Genomic DNA, 22,163 nt, shown 5'->3' with positions numbered 1-22,163 from the left:
TATTAATGAAGGGGAACAGAAGCGTGGGCAGTTTTAGAACAAAACATGCTTTAAATAGGGAGTTCAAAGAGTCAACATATTAAGATGCAGAGTGTGAACGTGTATGTGGGTTGCATGTGCGCACGTGTGCATAGTGTCTGTTGGCAAAGGGGAAGAGAACATTTAGCGAGAGATACTAAATTACCAGGTTTCCTCATCACTTCCCTTTCACTCCCCAATGATTCTCCTTCGGTTACTCCTCAACAACACACTCTCCTGCCAGGTCTCTCTGGCACAATAAAACTCCCGTGACCAAAGGAGGAGTTATTTAGATTTTCTGAAAGGTAGGCACACACAGCCATGCTGAGTAGAGAAAGAATTCAACCTCCTCCAGTTCAATAGATAAGATACTGTCTGTTTCCTGAGTCCTGGTCCAGTGTGCTTCCTGTTCATGACATTCTGAAAAGCCCACGTCATTATTCTAGTTTACCTTGCTTATAACAGAATTGCCACACTGAATTCCCCAAGTCCTGTTAGCCCTTCAGTTCCTGTCTTGGTTTAGTCAGAAAGGCAATCTAGATCCAATTTGCTTGTCTTAAGAGCTGCAAGTATCTAAGATCCCTGGTTAGCTCGCTATGGGTAAATGCATGGTTCATCTACACATGTTCAAGTGATATTTATTCATTATTATAGAAGAATACCTAATTGACATTCTGATTTTACCCAGTAGTCTTGAAAGTTTGGTTTAATGTAAATGTATCCCCAAGACTCAGATCTATTTTGGGGGGGGTGGCTATTACATCAAAGTTTTGGAGACTGCAAGCCTAAGGGCAAACCACAGATAAATTCACCAAGATAATCTAAGACATACACCCTGGGAGGGCTTTTGGGAGCCAGCTTGCCACCCTTCCTTAGAAAATTAGCTTGACGTGAGGACTATATGCTTTCTTTGAGTTTCTCAGCAAGTGGAAGCAGATGACAAAACTGTTAAAAGGTCAGGCTGTAAAGGAGACAGACCAGGTTCCACCACAAAGTGTCATTCTAGGCCAATTATTTAGGCTCTCTAAAGCCTCAGTTTCTTCATCTATAAAGTGGCAACAATAGTATTTCTGCCTCATTGTATTGCTTAATATACACTGAGTATTAAGTATAGTGCCTAGAGCATAGTAAAAAAACGTGAGACTACATTTTAAACCTATAAAATTAAGATAATTAATGGTGGTTCAAATATGTTTCAAGAATAGTGGGAAAAGAATATCTAGAACTCAGCTACTGTAACCTCACCAGGAATACTGTTGAGCAACAGAAATTAAGCCCCCAAAGGCCATCAGCAGCCACAAATGATGTCACAAAACACATATGAACAATATAGCTCACACAGTCACTCATAATAGAGGCTCTCACAGTTTTTAGCCTACATATTTGCCATTTATGAGCATTCTTTAAAATTTGGTGTCTGGGCTCAGCATATAGTTACCTAAATTTGCACATTATGAGATTAATAAGACACAGTACACATGGAAAGCAGCAAAGTATTAGCACCATAATCTGACAACAGGGTGAAGACTAAAAACTACACACACACAAGAACTAAAAAAGTAGAACAATCTATAGCTATCAGAAGGTCAAAGAACCCCATACACAGAAAGAGTTTCTGAAATTATCACTGAACAGCACACTGCAGACAAAAATCTGTCTAAAATGTATTTTCTTCCTTGCTTGCTTAAAGAAGTAAATAAAATAGCGTGTGTGAGTGTTTTGGGAAATGTGAATCCAAATAACACAAATACGTTATTTTTTCCCTTGCGGCCCACGTCTACCTCATTTACTGCTGTATGTGCCTTAACACAGGGCCTGGCACGTCATAGACACACAATTAATGGGAATTCCCTGGTGGTCCAGTGGTTAGGACTCCGTGCTTCCACTGCAGGGGGCATGGGTTCGATCCCTGGTCAAGGGACTAAGATCCCTGGTTGGGGAACTAAGATCATGCATGCCGTGTGGCATGGCCAAAAAAAAAAAAAAATATTGATACTCAATTAATAATTAATACTGGGTGAATAAATGAATAAGAATAACACACTTCTTTCAATAATTCAAAGTCATTATTATGGAAAATAATTACTGGCTATGTGGTATATACATTTGTTCTTTCACAAAATGGCTATTTTCCCAGATTTCCCAGAGAGTTTTTATATATTTAATAGTTTTTCACCTCCCCCCAAGTACTGAGAAATGATTCTTCAAATAATGGGAAAGGGTAAATTAGAGAAAATTAATAAATTAACCAGGGTGTGACTTCTTATACTGTAAATTTCATTATTCTAAAAGTTCACTGATTATTTTAAGCTCATAAGCAAAGATTTTATCATCTTTGTGACCACAGTGTTCAGCCTCTGCCCAAGCCTCCTACACTGGCCCACTGCCCAATAAAGGGATTGTCTGGGATATGTAAAATCAACCTCTTTTTGAATATGTGATGTCATACTTCTTTTTGGTCTTCCGAGCAAATCCAGTAACTTCCTTCTCATTCAAATGTATCTGAATCTCCTTTCAGGTATATATTTTCCTTGGTTATTATGACTTGCCTAGTTTTCACTCTATCCAAACCTCTTTTCAAATATATTTTTGACTTCTTTTACTAATAGTCTTCCTTGTTTTCTAAATGTACACTTGAATCACTTCTCAAATGTATATTATCAGTCTTTTGAATGTGGTTTCCGTATGAGTACAAAGCCTCTCTCTAAGGATCTCAAAATAATTCCTAGAAAAGTGTGTGCAGGGAAATCTTAATTTGTACAAGAGGGAACCAATAAAATTGAGGTGAAAGAACTGAGGTGTAGTCACTCCTTTTATTTCTCCTGCAGGCAGATTTCTAGTAAATAGCAATAGCCATATTTAAAACAATTCCGAGTCTGTGGCCTTTCCCCCCCCCCCCACAAACAATGTATTTTGTATATTGAGGCTAGGTACCAGGAACAGAAAATGTGGCACAAATCCTGCCATTCTCTATCCCACCTGCCCAGGGCAGACACTGACAATCAATCAGCATTCCTTCCTGCTGAGCCTAGAAGAAGCCTAAGAACACTTTATAATAAAATATATCAACTGATGGGCTTAGCTGAGATTTTGGTTGCTACTTTATTAACATTCGGGCCATGGTTATGATATTGCTCAACAAATATACGTTAATAGTGATATAAAAATTAAGCCTCTATCCACAGCTGATCCGAGGAAATGGAGCCAGTCAGACCAGGTGTTTATAACACCTACCTGGACGCTACTGTCATCTGAGCTATCCCCAGAGCTCTGAGACTGAAGGAGGCTCTGATTCATACAGCTCAGCTCTTCTCTGAGCCTCACGACTTCCTCAGGCTTCAAGGTCAACTGCTGTTCTTCACCTTTCATATCTTGGTTCTGCTGTGAGTCCTCCTCCTTCTGTCCCTCTCTTGGAAAAGTGCCCTCCTTCACTGCCTCCTCTGGAATTTCCTTCTGCTTACTTTCTCCTGATTCAGGACTTAGCACAAATATAATAACAAAAGACTATCAAAATGCTCATTATAGTAGCAGAATATGGAGGGAAAATATCTACCAGTAAAGAAAGTGCTGTGAGCAAGATTTTCAACTTGAATTCTATAGCAGAGCAGTTACCTTATTCTTGGAAATAAACTTTAAAAACAAATGAGTCTTATCTTTTTTACTCATATTCAGGGAAATGACCCATCATAGATTTCTGTCTACAGGTATAGACAAACAACCAGTTTAAGTGAGTTTTTCACTTTTTCAACATTTAGTATGGCATTGGGCAGATACAGCTTATAAAGATTTTTTAAAAATCACTCAATAAGCACCAGGCACTTTGGCAGGCACTAGGGCTACAATAGGACATAATCCCTGTCCCTAAGGAGCTTACAATTTAGTGAGAAATAAGGATAAGTTAACAAGTGATTATATTAAGTTAGTAGTAAGTAATCTGAGGCCTGATGGATGAGTATGCACAAGCTAGGCAAATGTAAAGGTAGGGATGTGTGCATACTTGCTTGTGTGTGTATATGTTGGAGGGTGGGTTGTTGGATGACTTAATAAATAAGATAGGTAAAAGCCCAGAGGCAAAAGAGAGAGTGTGCTTTAGAAACATCATTTGTAATCTGTGTGGCAGGGAACCCAGTTGAGAGATTGTTGTGATCTGCGTACTAAACAACGGTGACTAGAATAGGATGGTGGGGATGGAAAGGAGGAATGGATTCTAGAGATATTTAGAAGACAATATTGATAGGATCTGTCATTTACTGGATGTGGCAGGTGAGGGAGAAAAAGGAATAATGAGTGACACCTGGATTTCTGACTGGGGCAAATGGGCAAGTGGTTGGTAGCCCAAGAAGGGGGAATATAGGTATAGACTGGAGACATGCCTGGGGTGAAGACACAGATACAGAGGAATGTGAGCAGAAACCTTGGGATTAGATAAGATGAGCCAGGGAGAAGCGGGAAAGTAAGAGGAGGAGGATCATTCTGGACAGAAGCCTAAAGACTTGTGAGGAACAAGCAGAGGGAAGAGGCCTGAAGAGGAGGCTCAGAAGCCAGAGAGGGAGGGGGAAAACTAAAAGGCTGTGAGCCATAGAAGCCAAGGGGAGGGAATGTACCTTTCACGGTTAGAGAGTATGAATGAAAAGTAGAGTGAACACAGTATGCTTATTTTATTTTTATTCCCTTAATCTTAAATTTGTTTCAGGTACTGTGGGGCCTAGCCCAGGATGCTTCAAAAATTATAGTTGGTGCTCAAATTCTTCAAGAAGGCAGTTTGGCAATACGGATGAAGAGACATAAAAGTGTTCTGATCTTTTGACTGAATAATTGCATACCAATGAATTTACTGAAATAAAATAACTGACAAGAAGAAAAAAGCTGATTGTATAATAATGCTCAGAACCATGGTATTCAAAATAGTGATTAAATGGAGACACAGAAATGGCTAAGAGGTTTAAAGATAAACCAACTTGAAAGTGGTATGAAGACTATTCATCAACATTAAATACTTATTAAAGTAAGATGGTGGAACAATAAATAATATATATGTATATATATGTGTATAAACATAACACATACTATGGGAAATGTAAATATAGAAAAAACTGGAAAGGAACACAGGAAAAATTGTGTCTATGGAGTTTTTTCCCTTTTAAAATTCCTTTAACACTGTATAAAAAAGAATTAAATATTTTACTTTGAACTCAGCAGTTTTTTAAAGGTAATATATTTAAATGATTAAAAACATGAGATTAAAAAGTAAAATGCTTTAAAAATAAATTTCTGATAAAAATAACGATTCTTTCCATTCTCCATAAACTCTTTTCCTTTTCCTACTCCCAATGGAAGCTAGATATACTTGAAGACTGGGAAAATGCAAACATACATCTATTATTTTTTTTAAATGGGAAAACTGACTTCTGCATTCAGGAAGATAAAGTAGACATACTTTTCCCTATTTCTCCTACCAAGTACAACTAAAAACCCTGGACATTATATATAAAACAAACATAAGAAGACTCTGAAAGGTAGAAAGAAGTCAGATCAGCTAGGTAACTCAGGACCTGAAGAATGACATGGTTTTGGGTTTCCTAGGTTTTCTTGTAGCCTCATATATCCTAGACTTAAAGCTGAAGAAGCTGGCAACCTAGACAACACCAAGAAGCATAGACAAAAGGATTTTTACTCTATACAGAGGACCAAGAAAAGGACAACCAAGCAAGAAAGAAAACTTTCAGACATTACCCACATTATTCCAGCCAAACGCCATAGAAAAAACTGTGGCTCCACCCCACTCATGTCAGCAAAGGTCAAGCTGGGAGCCCATACTTCCACCTTCACCAGGTATAATGAGGCACAACTCCCCTGCTGTGGGTAGTGTCAGAGGCCAGTGGGGAGGAGGGACTTTCATCCCTGCCAGGCAGTACCAAACATGGGGAGTCTGGACTTCCACCCCCACCTGGCAGTAAGGAGATACCCTTCTGTTTACTGGAGTAGTTTCAGAGGAGGCCTAGTGGAGAGTCTGGACTTTTACTGCTGCCCTGCTCATGATATCATGGAGGCCAAGTAGAGAGCAGTAACAAGGCATCCTTCACCATCACAGTCAGAGCAGTCCAAGCAGAGACCTAGTGGGGAGTAGGAACTCCCACCATGACCAGCAGTAATGAGGAGCCCCTATTTCCTTGGGTGTCCATGGATGCTGAGTGGGGAACCTGGACTTCTACCCCAATCTGGGGTAGACAGCAACCCCCTCCACATACCCTGCCAGAGTGGTATCACAAGAAGCCAGCTAAATAGAAGGTTAAAACAAGACCTAGAGTTTCATAACATAATACCCCAAATATTCAGATTTCAATCTAAAATTACTCATCATACCAAGAACCAGGAATCTCAACTTGAATGAGAAAAGGCAACAATAGATGACAAAACCATGATGACAGAATTATTTAACAAATATTTGAAATGAGACATCATAAAAATAATTCAATGAGCAATTATGAACACATTTGAAACAAATGAAAAGATAGAAATTCTTAGAACTAGAAAGTCTCAGCAAAGAAATAGAAGATATAAGAAAGAACCAAATGGAAACTTTAGAATTGAAAAATACAATAACCAGAATTTAAAAACTCAATGGATAGAATCTACAGCAGAATGGAGGGGACTGAGAAAAGAATCAGTGAGCCTGAAGACAGAAGAATAGAAATTACCCAATCTGAAAAACAGAGAGAAAATAGACTGGGGAAAAAGGAAAAAAAAAAAAAAAACCAAAACAAAAAAACAGTGCCTCTGGGAACTGTGGGGCTATAATAAAAGATCTAATCCTTTTGTTATTGGATCCTGGTAGGAAAGGAGAATAGGGAGGACAGAAAAAGTACATGAAGAAATAATGGCTACAATCTTCCCGAAAGACATAAACATACAGATTCAAGAAGCTGAGTAAGCTCCAAACAGGATAAACCTAAAGAAAACCATACCATAAAACATCATAGTCAAATTTCTGAAAATTAAAGACAAATAAAAAAACCTTGAAAGCAACAAGAGAGAAACACTACCTCACAGAAAGGGAAAAACAGTTCAAATGACAGCTCACTTCTCATCAGAAACTACAGAGATCAGAAGGAAGTGGCATAACATTTTTCATATGCTGAAAGAAAAGAACTGTCAACCCAGAGTCCTATACCCAGTGAAAATATTCTTCAGGAATGAAGAGGAAATCAAGACGTTCACAGATGAAGAAAAATCAAGAGAAACTGCCACTAGCAGAACTACTCTAAAAGAATGGCTAAAGGAAATTCTCTATACACATAGGAAATGATAAAAGGAGGCATACTGGAACATCAGGAAGGAAGGACAGAAAGAGTAAAAATCTGGATAAATACACTTTTCTTCTCCTTTTGAGTTTCCTAAATTCTGTATGATGGTTGAAACAAAAATATAGTACTGTTTGATGTGGTTCTAAATGTGTGTAGAGAAAAATTTTAAGACAAACTGTATTATAAATTGGGGAGGGTAGAGGGACATAAAGGGAGATAAGGTTTCTACATTTCATTCAAACTGGTAAAATGTGTGTGTGTGTGTGTGTGTGTGTGTAAAAAGTAATACCTAGAGCAACCACTGTAAAGCTATAAAAAGAAGCACACTCAAAAATATTATAGAAGAATCAAAATGGAATTATTAGAAAGTGTTCATATAACCCACAGGAAGGCATAAAACAGAAAACAGATGCAAATAACAGAGAGAAAAAACAGAAAATCAAAAATGAAAAAATAGCAAACTGGGACTTCCTTGGTGGTCCAGTGGTTAAGAATCCACTTTCCAATGCAGAGGATGCAGGTGCGATCCCTGGTTGGGGAACTAAGATCCCATATGCTGTGGGGCTATTGAGCCCACAAGCTCTAGAGTCCACACACCACAAGTAGAGAGAAGCCCACGTGCCACAACGAAAGATCCCACATGCTGCAACAACGATCCCGCATGCCGCAACTAAGACCCAATGCAGCCAAATAAATAAATATTTTTAAAATAGCAAACTTAAGTTCTAATATACCGATAATTACATTAATGGTAATTTGGCCAAACACACCAATCAAAAGATAGAGATTGGCAGGGTGGATTAAAAAACAAGACCTAACTACATACTGCTTACAAAAACTCATTTCAAATATAATAATATAAGCAGGTTGAAGGCAAAAGGATGAAAAAGACATATCATGCAAATATTAATAAAAAGAAAGCAAGAGAATCTATATTAATATCCGATAAAGTAGACTTCAGAAATAAGAAAATTAAAAGAAAGAAAAAGAGAGGGACATTATATAATGATAAAAGGGTCAATTCACCAAGAAGACATAGCAATCCTAAATGTGTATGCACCAAACAACAGAGCTGTAAAGTATTTGGAGTAAAAACTGAATAACTGAAAGGAGAAACAGACAAATCCACAATTATAGTTGGAGACTTCAACAACCCTCTCAAAAATTAATAGAACAACTAGATAGAAAATCAGCTATATCAGTTGATACTGAAAAACCGTTTGATAAAATGTGACACTCATTTATGATAAAACCTTAGAAAAACAGAAATAGAGAGAAATTTCTTCAATTTGACAAAAACCAAACAGCTAACATTGTATTAATGGTGAAAACTGAAAGCCTTCCTGATAAGATTGGAAACAAGACAGAGATGTTCACATTCATTAGTTTTATTCAACATATTGCTGGAAGTTCTAGCTAGTGCAATTAGACAAAAAAGGAAGTAGAAGGCATACAGATTGGAAAAGATGAAAGAATCTGAAATCACATGATTTTCAGATGATATGACTGTCTATGTAGAAAATCTCAAGAAACCTTTAAAAAAAAAAAACCTAGAACAAATAAGCAAGTTCAGAAAGGTCACAGGATGCAAGATAAATAATTGTATTTCTGTATATTAGCAATGAACACATAGACACTGAAATTTAAAATACAATACCATTTATAATTGCCCAGAAAAATGAAATACTTAGGTGTATATCAACAAAACATGTATAGGTCTTGTCTGCTGAAAACTATAATATGCTGGTGAAAGAAATAAAAGAATATCTAAATAAATGTAGGACATACTGTGTCCATGGATTGGAGGATTCTACATAGGAAAAGATGTCAATTCTCCCTAAATTTATATACAGATTTAAAACAATTAGTATCAAAATTCCAGCAAGATTTTTTGTAGCTACAGACAAGATTATTCTAACATTATATGAAAAGGCAAAGGAACTAGATAGCTAAACAACTTTGAAAAAGAATAAAGTGGAATCAGTCTATCCAATTTCAAAACTATATTATACAGCTACAGCAGTCAAGATTGTATGATATTAGTGGATAGACACATAGATCAATGGAATAGAATTAGAGAACCCAGAAGCAGAAACTCACAATGCCTAACTCATTTTTGTCAAAGGTGCAAAAGCAATTCAATGGAAGAAAGACAGCCTTTTCAAGAAATGATGCTAAAGCAATTGAATATCTACAGGCAAAAAAAGAGAATCCTATCTAAGTCTCATACCGCATACAAAAATTAACTCAAAATAGATCATGGGCTTAAATGCACAACTACTGATACTCATAATAACCTAGATGAATCTCCAGAGAATTATGTTAAGTGAAAAAAGTCAACCCTAAAATGTTACTTATTGTATGGATACATTTATATAACATCATTGAAATGAAAAACTTTTAGAAATGGAGAATAGACTAGTTAGAATAGAACAGCGCCAGGGGTTAAGGAGGGGGTGAAGTGGGAAGGAAGTGGGGGTGGCTATAAAAGGGCAACATGAGGAATCCTTGTGGTGATGGAAATGTTCTGTGTCTTGACTGTGTCCATGTCAATATCCAGGTTATGATACTGTACTACAGTTTTACAAGAGGTTACCATTGGGGAAAACCAGTAAATGATACATGGGATCTCTATTATTTTTTATAACTGCATGTGAATCTACAATTATATCAAAAATAAAAAGTTTACTTTAAAAACTGAAAAATCTATAAACTGGTCATGTAAGTTTAATATTTATGAAGGTGCTTGATTTGTCACAATTAGAGGGTTGAATTACTTTATAAAGAGTAAATTTAGCCAGACCTAATATAATTTCCTCCTATAGTTGCATAGTGGCCATGTAGTCATAGGAGAAGAGAAGTAGCCTTCATTATGTTTCCATAGTTTAAAGTTTAAATGGTCCTCCTCTTAGGTGGGTAAATGAGATGTACCTGTAAACCCATATTTAGAGCAGGGCAGTCAGCGAGTCTTCTTTGGCTTGGAGGGAATGATGAGCAGGGCTCTCCAGGGGATAATCCTGGGCTAATGCCATTTTACATCTTTACTAATGGTCTGGATAAATGAACTGCATTCACATAAATTAGTTAATTAAGGAGAATTAGCAATACTTTAGAATGTAGTAATTTAATTTAAAGTGATCTTAATATATTAGGATGAGATTCATTAAAATAAACACTCTCCAAAAAGAAAAGGCTTTATCCTTTCAAAAGGTGTAAGAGAAAATGTGACTTAGAAACCAAAGGCAAACTGAACAGATTTTTAAAAGTAATACATATGACTATGTATTACTTTATTATTAATTTTATATGATAATAATAATAATAATGTAAAAGTTGCATGGGCAAAAGTAGACTACCAGCCAAAAATAACATGGAGCTGAGAACACGCCATGCAGTCAGTATACCTACACCTTACCGACTAGAGAACCCACCATGACTCTCAAATTTCTTCTCCCCTCTAACGTAGCTCTTAATCTTTATTTACCGAGTTCTGACTGAAACTCACCCCCTCTGTTATTTTTATATCATTATATAATTTTGAATTGTCACCAGTCTTCAGCTAGTATGAGGTGCCTAGACAGCATCATTATTCCATTCCTTTTCTAGTAACCCAGATACATAGCAGTCTTAACCTGTACAGAGATTCAAGAAAGAGACTGTAATAGTAGAAGCCATGGGTTCTCATCCTGGATCTTCCACCTATTATTTATGTAACGTTTGACAAGGCAAAATCTCTCAGAGTCTCAGTCTCTTCATTTGTAAAGTGGCCTTGCCCTACTCATGAGATTTCTGGGATCTTAAGAAGTAAAATGTGAAGGCATTTTGATAACCTACAAGGACAAGGTACAATTAAAACTAAAGCCTAGTAGAGCAGAAGAGTGGCTAGTGATAGAACTCTGTTTTCAGAGAGGAAAGGGAAAAAATGTTAATTAATTCAACAAATATTTATCAAATAACACTTATATGCCAAGCACTGTTCTATGCACTAAGGACTCAATGGTGACCAAGAAAGCCAGGTCCATGCTCTCATAGAACACACAGAGGAGGAATATGAGGACAAATAATAAACAAGTAACAAGATAATTACAGATCATGATAAGTCACCTCTAAACAAGGTGACATGCTAGAGCAGGATGTAGGATTTTCCCTAACGTGGCAGTTACTGATTGTCTCCCTGAAAAGGTAGAAAGGAGTTAGCCACATGGAAAGCTGGCGGAGGAGCACTCTGGACAGGGGGAACATTTCAGTACAAAGTTCCTAAAGAAGGAAAGTGCTTGAAGGGTTAGAGGATCTGAAAGACTGTATGATAAACAAGACATTGTACATCAATGGTACAATGATGAAATTGGAGAGGCAGGCAGAGGCCAAGTTGCAGAGGGCATTAGAAGTCATGGTAAAGTTTGGATTTTAAGTGCAATAGGAAGCCATTCAGAGATTTTTTTTTTTTTTAACATCGTTATTGGAGTATAATTGCTTTACAATGGTGTGTTAGTTTCTGCTTTATAAAAAAGTGAATCAGCTATACATGTACATATATCCCCATATCTCCTCCCTCTTGCGTCTCCCTCCCACCCTCCCTAACCCACCCCTCTAGGTGGTCACAAAGTACTGAGCTGATCTCCCTGCGTTATGCGGCTGCTTCTTACTAGTTATCTATTTTACATTTGGTGGTATATATAAGTCCATGCCACTCTCTCACTTTGTCCCAGCTTACCCTTCCCCCTCCCCGTGTCCTCAAGTTCAGCCTCAATGTCTGAGTCTTTATTCCTGTTCTTCATAAACATTTTTTTTTCTTTAGATTTCATATATATGTATTAGTATATGGTATTTATTTTTCTCTTTCTGACTTACTTCACTCTGTATGACAGACTCTAGGTCCATCCACCTCACTACAAATAACTCAATTTCATTCCTTTTTATGGCTGAGTAACATTCCATTGGATATATGTGCCACATCTTCTTTATCCATTCATCTGTCGATGGACACTTAGGTTGCTTCCATGTCCTGGCTATTGTAAATAGAGCTGCAATGAACATTGGGGTACATGACTCTTTTTGAATTATGGTTTTCTCAGGGTATATGCTCAGTAGTGGGATTGCTGGGTCGTATGGTAGTTCTATTTTTAGTTTCTTAAGGAACCTCCATACTGTTCTCCATAGTGGCTGTATCAATTTATATTTCCACCAACAGTGCAAGAGGGTTCCCTTTTCTTGACACCCTCTCCAGCATTTATTGTTTGTAAATTTTTTGATGATGGCCATTCTGACTGGTGTGAGGTGATACCTCATTGTAGTTTTGATTTTCATTTCTCTAATGATTAGTGATGTTGAGCATTCTTTCATGTGTTTGTTGGCAATCTGTATATCTATTGTCTATTTAGGTCTTCTGCCCATTTTTGGATTGGGTTTTTTGTTTTTTTGATATTGAGCTGCATGAGCTGCTTGTAAATTTTGGAGATTAATCCTTTGTCAGTTGCTTCATTTGCAACTATTTTCTCCCATTCTGAGAGTTGTCTTTTCGTCTTGTTTATGGTTTCCTTTGCTGTGCAAAAGCTTTAAGTTTCACTAGGTCCCATTTGTTTATTTTTGTTTTTATTTCCATTTCTCTAGGAGGTGGGTCAAAAAGGATCTTGCTGTGATTTATGTCATAGAGTGTTCTGCCTATGTTTTCCTCTAAGAGTTTGATTGTGTCTGACCTTACATTTAGGTCTTTAATCCATTTTGAGTTTATTTTTGTGTATGGTGTTAGAGAGTGTTCTAAATTCATTCTTTTATATGTAGCTGTCCAGATTTCCCAGCACCACTTATTGAAGAGGCTGCCTTTTCTCCATTGTATATTCTTGCCTCCTTTATCAAAAATAAGGTAACCATATGTTTATATCCTGTTCCATTGATCTATATTTCTGTTTTTATTTCTGTTTTTGTGCCAGTACCATACTGTCTTGATTACTGTAGCTTTGGAGTATAGCCTGAAGTCAGGGAGCCTGATTCCTCCAGCTCTGTTTTTCTTTCTCAAGATTGCTTTGGCTATTCAGGGTCTTTCGTGTTTCCATACAAATTGTGAAATTTTTTGTTCTAGTTCTGTGAAAATTGCCATTGGTAGTTTCATAGGGATTGCATTGAATCTGTAGATTGCTTTGGTTAGTACAGTCATTTTCACAATGTTGATTCTTCCAATCCAAGAACATGGTATATCTCTCTATCAGTTTGTATCATCTTTAATTTCTTTCATCAGTGTCTTATAGTTTTCTGCATACAGGTCTTTTGTCTCCTTAGGTAGGTTTATTCCTAGGTATTTTATTCTTTTTGTTGCAATGGTGAATGGGAGTGTTTCCTTAATTTCTCTTTCATATTTTTCATCATTAGTGTATAGGAATGCAACAGATTTCTATGCATTAATTTTGTACCCTGCTACTTTACCAAATTCATAGAATAGCTCTAGTAGTTTTCTGGTAGCGTCTTTAGGATTCTCTATATATAGTATCATGTCATCTGCAAACAGTGACAGCTTTACTTCTTCTTTTCCAATTTGGATTCCTTTTATTTCTTTTTCTTCTCTAATTGCTGTGGCTAAAACTTCCAAACCTACTGAATAATAGTGGTGAGAGTGGGCAAACTTGTCTTGTTCCTGATCTTAGTGGGAATGGTTTCAGTTTTTCACCATTGAGAATGATGTTCGCTGTGGGTTTGTCATACATGGCCATTATTATATTAAGGAAAGTTCCTTCTATGCCTACTTTCTGGAGGGGTTTTATGATAAATTGCTGTTGAATTTTGTTGAAAGCTTTTTCTGCATCTATTGAGATGATCATATGGTTTTTATGCTTCAATTTGTTAATATGGTGTATCACATTGATTGATTTGTGTATATTGAAGAATCCTTGCATTCCTGGGATAAACCCCACTTGATCGTGGTGTATGATTTAATGTGCTGTTGGATTCTGTTTGCTAGTATTTTGTTGAGGATTTTTGCATCTCTGTTCATCAGTGATATTGGCCTGTAGTTTTCTTTCTTTGTGAAATCTTTGTCTGGTTTTGGTATCAGGGTGATGGTGGCCTCGTAGAATGAGTTTGGGAGTGTTCCTCCCTCTGCTATATTTTGGAAGTGTTTGAGAAGGATAGGTGTTAGCTCTTCTGTAAATGTTTGATAGAATTCACCTGTGAAGCCGTCTGATCCTGGGCTTTTGTTTGTTGGAAGATTTTAATCACAGTCTGAATTTCAGTGCTTGTGATTGGTCTGTTTATATTTTCTATTTCTTCCTGGTTCAGTCTCGGAAGGTTGCGCTTCTTTAAGAATTTGTCCATTTCTTCTAGGTTGTCCATTTTATTGGCATATGGTTGCTTGTAGTAATCTCTCATGATCCTTTGTATTTCTGCAGTGTTAGTTGTTACTCTCCTTTTTCATTTCTAATTCTATTGATTTGAGTCTTCTCCCTTTTATTCTTGATGAGTCTGGCTAATGGTTTATCAATTTTGTTTATCTTCTCAAAGAACCAGCTTTTAGTTTTATTGATGTTTGCTATCGTTTGCTTCATTTCTTTTTCAGTTGTTTCTGCTCTATCTTTATGATTTCTTTCCTTCTGCTAACTTTGGGGATTTTTGTTCTTCTTTCTCTAATTGCTTTAGGTGTAAGGTTAGGTTGTTTATTTGAGATGTTTCTTGTTTCTTCGGGTAGGACTGTATTGCTATAAACTTCCCTCTTAGAACTGCTTTTGCTGCATCCCATAGGTTTTGGGTCATCGTGTTTTCATTGTCATTTGTTTCTAGGTATTTCTTGATTTCCTCTTTGATTTCTTCAGCGATCTCTTGGTTATTAAGTAGTGTATTGTTTAGCCTCCATGTGTTTGTATTTTTTACAGATTTTTTCCCTGTAATTGACACCTAGTCTCATAGCCTTGTGGTTGGAAAAGATACTTGATATGATTTTAATTTTCTTAAATTTACCAAGGCTTGATTTGTGACCCAAGATATGACCTATCCTGGAGAAAGTTCCATGAGAACTTGAGAAGAAAGTGTATTCTGTTGTTTTTGGATGGAATGTCCTATAAATATCAATTAAGTCCATCTTTTTTAATGTGTCATTTAAAGCTTGTGTTTCCTTATTTATTTTCATTTTGGATGATCTGTCCACTGGTGAAAGTGAGGTGTTAAAGTCCCCTACTATGATTGTGTTACTGTCGATTTCCCCTTTTATGGCTGTTAGCATTTGCCTTATGTAATGAGGTGCTCCTATGTTGGGTGCATAAATATTTACAATTGTTATATCTTCTTCTTGGATTGAGCCCTTGATCATTATGTAGTGTCCTTCTTTGTCTCTTGTAATAGTCTTTATTTTAAAGTCTATTTTGTCTGATATGAAAATTGCTACTCCAGCTTTCTTTTGATTTGCATTTGCATGGAATATCTTTTTCCAACCTCTCACTTTCAGTCTGTATGTGTCCCTAGGTCTGAAGTGGGTCTCTTGTAGACAGCATATATATGGGTCTTTTTTGGTATCCATTCAGGCAGTCTATGTCTTTTGGTTGGAGCATTTAATCCATTTACATTTGAGGTAATTATCGATATGTATGTTCCTTTTACCATTTTCTTAATTGTATTGGGTTTGTTATTGTAGGTCTTTTCCTTCTCTTGTGTTTCCTGCCTTGAGAAGTTCCTTTAGCATTTGTTGTAGAGCTGGTTTGGTAGTGCTTAATTCTCTTAGCTTTTGCTTGTCTGTAAAGATTTTAATTTCTCCATCAAATCTGAATGAGATCCTTGCTGGGTAGAATAATCTTGGTTGTAGGTTTTTCCCTTTCATCACTTTAAATATGTCCTGCCACTCCCTGCTGGCTTGCAGAGTTTCTGTTGAAAGATCAGCTGTTAATCTTATGGGGATTCCCTTGTATGCTATACGTTGCTTTTCCCTTGATGCTTTTAAAATTTTTTCTTTGTATTTAATTTTTGGTAGTTTGATTAATGTGTCTTGGCGTGTTTCTCCTTGGATTTATCCTGTATGGGACTCTCTGTGCTTCCTGGACTCGATTAACTATTTCCTTTCCCATATTAGGGAAGTTTTCAACTATAATCTCTTCAAATATTTTCTCAATCCTTTTCTTTTCCTCTTCCTCTTCTGGGACCCCTATAATTCGAATGTTGGTGCATTTAATGCTGTCCAAGAGGTCTCTGAGACTGTCCTCAATTCTTTTCATTCTTTTTTCTTTATTCTGCTCTGCAGTAGTTATTTCCACTATTTTATCTTCCAGGTCAGTTATCCGTTCTTCACCTCAGTTATTCTGCTATTGATTCCTTCTAGAGAATTTTTAATTCCATTTATTGTGTTGTTCATCATTGTTTGTTTGCTCTTTAGTTCTTCTAGGTCCTTGTTTAATGTTTCTTGTATTTTCTCCATTCTATTTACAAGATTTTGGATCATCTTTACTATCATTACTCTGAATTATTTTTCAGGTAGAATGCCTATTTCCTCTTCATTTGTTTAGTCTGGTGGGTTTTTACCTTGCTCCTTCATCTGCTGTGTGTTTCTCTGTCTCCTCATTTTGCTTAGCTTACTGTGTTTGGGGTCTCCTTTTTGCAGGCTGCAGGTTTGTAGTTCCTGTTGTTTTTGGTGTCTGCCCCCAGTGGCTATGGTTGGTTCAGTGTGTTGTGTAGGCTTCCTGGTGGAGGGGACTAGTGCCTATGTTCTGGTGGATGAGGCTTGATCTTGTGTTTCTGGTGGGCAGGTCCCCGTCTGGTGGTGTGTTTTGGGGTGTCTGTGACCTTATTATGATTTTAGGCAGCCTCTCTGCTAATGGATGGGATTGTGTTCCTGTCTTGCTAGTTGTTTGGCATAGGGTGTCCAGCACTGTAGCTTGCTGGTGGTTGAGTGGAGGTGGGTGTTAGCGTTGACATGGAGATCTCTGGGAGAGCTTTCACTGTTTGGTATTACATGGAGCTGGGAGGTCTCTGGTGGACAAATGTCCTGTACTCGGCTCTCCCACCTCAGAGGCACAGGCCTGACACTCGGTCGGAGCCCCAGGACCCTGTCAGCCACACAGCTCAGAAGAAAAGGGAAAAAGAAAGAAAGAAAGAAAGAAAAAATAAAATAAAATAAAGTTATTAAAATAAAAAATAAAAAAAATTATTAAAAATTAAAGTAACACAAAAAAGAAAAAAAAAAAAGAAAGAGAGAAGAGAGCACCCAAACTAAAAAGCAAATCCACCAATGATATCAAGTGCTAAGTACTAAAAAAAAAAAGAAAAAAAGAAAAACCAGACAGACAGAACCCTAGGACAAATGGTAAAAGCAAAGCTGTATAGACAAAGTCACACAAAGAAGCATACACATACACACTCACAGAAAGAGAAAAAGGAAAAGTATATATATATCGTTGCTGCCAAAGTCCACCACCTCAATTTTGGGATGATTCGTTGTCTATTCAGGTATTCCACAGATGCGGGGTACATCAAGTTGACTGGAGATTTAATCCGCTGCTCCTGAGGCTGCTGGGAGAGATTTCCCTTTCTATTCTTTGTTCGCACAGCTCCGGGGGTTCAGCTTTGGATTTGGCCCCGCCTCTGTGTGTAGGTCACCTGAGGGCGTCTGTTCTTCGCTCAGACAGGACGGGGTTAAAGGAGCAGCTGATTCGGGGGCTCTGGCTCACTCAGCCTGTGGGGAGGGAGGGTATGGATGCGGGGCGAGCCTGTGGCGGCAGAGGCCGGCGTGATGTTGCACCAGCCTGAGGCGTGCCGTGTGTTCTCCCAGGGAAGTTGTCCCTGGATCACGGGACCCTGGCAGTGGCAGGCTGCACAGGCTCCCGGGAGGGGCGGTGTGGATAGTGACCTGTGCTTGCACACAGGCTTCTTGGTGAATGCAATAGCAGCCTTAGTGTTTCATGCCTATCTCTGTTGTCGGCGCTGATAGCCGCGGCTCGTGTCCGTCTCTGGAACTCGTTTAGGTGGTGTTCTGAATCCCCTCTCCTCGCGCACCCTGAAACAATGGTCTCTTGCCTCTTGGGCAGGTCCAGACTTTTTCCCGGACTCCCTCCCGGATAGCTGTGGTGCACTAGCCCCCTTTAGGCTGTGTCTACACAGCCAACCCCAGTCCTCTCCCTGGGGTCTGACCTCTGAAGCCTGAGCCTCAGCTCCCAGCCCCCGCCCGCCCCGGCGGGTGAGCAGACAAGCCTCTCGGGCTGGTGAGTGCTGGTTGGCACTGATCCTCTGTGCGGGAATCTCTCCACTTTGCCCTCTGCACCCCTGTTGCTGTGCTCTCCTCCGTGGCTCTGAAGCTTCCCCCCTGCCACCCCCCCATCTCCGCCAGTGAAGGGGTTTCCTAGTGTGTGGAAACTTTTCCTCCTTCACAGCTCCCTCCCACTGGTGCAGGTCCTGTCCCTATTCTTTTGTCTCTGTTTTTTCTTTTTTCTTTTGCCCTACCCAGGTACGTGGGGAGTTTCTTGCCTTTTGGGAAGTCTGAGGTCTTCTGCCAGCATTCAGTAGGTGTTCTGTAGGAGTTGTTCCACATGTAGATGTATTTCTGATATATTTGTGGGGAGGAAGGTGATCTCCACGTCTTACTCTTCTGCCATCTTGAAGGTCTCCCATTGAGAGGTTTTTAAGAGGGGGAGTAATATTATTCAATTTGCATTCTTCAAAGACCACTTTGGCTGTTCCATAGAGAATGGACTGAGAAAGAGGTATAGAAGCAGGGAAGCCAGTTAGGAAGATATTGTGATAGTCCCAGTGAGTGACACCAGTGTCATGGAGTAGGGTAGTGGCAGTGGAGATATAGATAGAAATAGACAGATTAAATATTTTATATTTTCATGGTAGAACTGACAGGAGTTGTTGATGGGTTAGAAGTGGGGAGGAACCAATGATGACTCCTAGTTTTGGCTTAATCAACTGTGTGAATGGAGGGGCTATTCACTAAATGGATTGGGCTGGGGAAGGAATAGTTTAGAGGAAGAGGAAAAATACGTTTGTGAAATGGATATAAACTCACTGTCAAATTGAACTGGAAATGGAAATCAACTTGAACATTCATCAAACAATTCTTGATAAAGAGAGTAAGGATGCAGTGAGATGGTAAATGAGAGCATATTAGAAAAAATAAAGCTCATTAAGGCATTAACGTCAAGGGGAAGCTGCCAGCTGTTCTGGCCCAAGCTTCCTAATACAGCAAACCCAGGCTGAGTTCAGCTATGCTCTGTAAGTTTGGGGTTGCCACTGGAAGTCCAACTCTGGCTTCAGCCTCAAGTACATAGTGGGAATAGTGGGAATTCCATTCACTGAAAAATTTTTGAGTATCTACTATGTGTCAGGTATTATTCTATACACTGGAGACAGTCCAGAACAAGACAGACTGGGGCTTCATTCTCCCTCCCATCCCACCCCCATGTTATGCATATACTGAGACTAAAGTCCCGAGCAAGTTTTTAACTGCATAAAGCTCTTTTTCACAACAACTGACTTAGAAACCAAGTGTTCCAGCACCTTCTGGCCGTTGGGATATTTGTGACTATACCCTTTCCAAAGCAGATAAAGTAGTAACTTCTCCTGACTCAGGAGACTTGGGACCTCACCCAGTCCTGCCAATAACTTGCTAAGTGCATGACTGTGAGTGAAAGAGTCATTTTTGTTCTCTTGGTCTGAGACCTCTTCTGTGGAAAGAGAAGACTTAGCTAAATAAAGTGGTTCTCAAACTTATCTCAGCTGTGGACCCTTTCTCGAAGTAAAATCTTGCATAGAGCTCCACATATGAAACAGCTAAGAGTGGATCTTTGGCTGCAATGGGAGCCGAAGGCTCACAGTCCCACTCATCAGGCTCCCCTCATCTCCCAAGGTAGTTTCTGAGCCCCCCTCCCCAGAGAGCTCAAAGTTTAAAAGGTAGAAGTTTGAAAACCACTAGTTCAGACGATCTCCTGCAGGTCCCTCTTGTTCTAAGATTCCATTTCTCTATAAGAAAAGCACTATAAACAGCAGAAAAACAAGACACAGTCCATTACCTTAAGGAGCTTAAAATCTAATAGAGGAGATGTATTACAAGAATCAAGCAATTTGGCTTATTGAGCAGCTTCTATGTGCACGGGACCATGCTAGGTGTGCTGTGGCACTTCCTACTTCTCTTCAGTTGAAGATTCTGGCTCATGGCATTCTGGCATCTTCTTCACCCCAAGTCCTGTCATTATCCTGGAAGATTCCAAGGTCCATATAGATCACCCACCAATGCCTTGACATCTCACTTCCTCAGTCTCCTTATCTCCAATTACCTTGTCATCTCTCCCACTTTGCCAACTACTTGCATAACCACACAAAGGGTTGTATCATCAATAACTGCTTCACTTCTGAAATACTAAAATTAGACATCTGGATTCCAGCTTTTCCTTTTTACATAATTTGCTCTCAGTGCAATCATAAGTACCTTAAATTCCTTGTCCAGCTCCCTTTACTTGCTTCTTTATCCAATGCAGAGTCTATAGAGTTCATTATTTTAATCACTGTCCAAATAAAATATTCAATTCTCTTGCCCCATTGTCCTTCCACTCCATTTATGTGGCAGAACGTCAACCCTGGATAAATTCAACTGTCTTCTCATGTCTATATTAAACGTTGCTAAACATAAATTCAGGGTCTCTGGCCTTGACTGGACCCTCCACAGTCAGCTTTCCTTTCCATTCCTGCTCTCCCCAGTCAGCTTTCTTCTCCTTTCTCCACAGTGATTATTTCAAACTTTTTCACTCTCTTGCAAACTCTGATATTTCTATTCCTCTCTGACTTTCAGCAGATGACTTTGCTTCCTGCTTCACAAAGGACACAAAAACCATTGAACAAGTCCTTCGGTTTCCTCTCAAGTTAAAAACCCGTTTGGATCTCTGTCCATCCTCCCTTTCTTCCTCCCGATACAATGGACAAAGTGGCCTACCTCCTGACTAAGGCTAGCTGTTTTCTGATTTTCTGAGTCATAAACCTGCCCATTTGGGGACTCTTTCCCACGAGTAATTAAACATACAAAAATTTCCTCTTAGCTTGGCTCCATAATCTCTTCTCCTCTTCACAATCAAACTTTTTGGAAAGCGTTATCTACATTCACCATTTTCACGTACTCATCTCTCACGCCCTCCTCAATTCACTCCCATTCACCATCCCATGGGATGGGATCTAGGAAGCGATCTGTTTTCTGCCCTTCATTGGAACTACTCTTATTAAAGTCTCCAACCACCTTCCTGTTGCTAAATTCAGCAGTCACTTTTTATCCATTATTTTGTTTGACTCATTGGCAGTACCTGACACTCTTGACTACTCCTTTCTTCTTGAAATACTCTTTAGCCTGGCTTCTGTTACGCACACTCTCCTGACTTTTCTCCTACTTCTCTGGCTGTTTTGTCCCATTTTCCTGTTGGGAGCACTCCTTTTGTCCACATAGAGAGGTTTACCTTAGGTTTCTACCTTTGAGTGTTTTTATCAACCAACATATGGGAACATTTTATCCATCTTACCATCTACTTATTGATGATTATCAAATTTATCTCCAGCCCAGGCCTCCAAACCCATAAATCCAACTGTTTGTTGAACATCCACACATGGCTGTTCCAAAGACACTCCGAAGTCACTGTCTCAAAAGCTGAACTCCTCTCTCTGGTTTGACACCATCAAAACAGAAAATTAAGTCTTCCTTAACCTGTTCTCATACTCAAACCTCTGCCTATAGTACCTTCTTCCTCACTTCCTATACTCATTAATCCCTGAGTCCTGTTGACTCTGTCTCCTCTCAATTCCATCCACTTGTCTCCATCCTCACAAACACCATTACAATAACTGCCTCCTAACTGGTCTTGCTACCTTCGTTCTGGTACCAACCATCTACTTTCC

At 38.7% G+C, this 22,163-nt stretch overlaps 1 protein-coding gene across 5 annotated transcripts in view; it reads right to left on the bottom strand.

Annotated features, from left to right (window-relative positions):
- Positions 1–22,163, bottom strand: part of CCDC30 (coiled-coil domain containing 30) — a 160,552-nt gene that overhangs the window by 56,651 nt on the left and 81,738 nt on the right. Inside the window, exon 4 of one of the 5 annotated variants that reach the window (XM_007164657.2) lies at positions 3,253–3,496. The exons of the other annotated variants lie outside the window; for them this stretch is intronic. Within the exon in view, the coding sequence (XP_007164719.1) occupies positions 3,253–3,496 (244 nt within the window). The remainder of the gene's footprint in view (positions 1–3,252; positions 3,497–22,163) is intronic. 5 annotated transcript variants of the gene reach the window in all.

This window comes from Balaenoptera acutorostrata, chromosome 1 (assembly GCF_949987535.1).
Source record: "Balaenoptera acutorostrata chromosome 1, mBalAcu1.1, whole genome shotgun sequence".
Classification (NCBI taxonomy): Eukaryota; Metazoa; Chordata; class Mammalia; order Artiodactyla; family Balaenopteridae; genus Balaenoptera; species Balaenoptera acutorostrata.
Note: the sequence above shows the minus strand (reverse complement) of the source record. Positions and strands in the feature narration are given on the sequence as shown.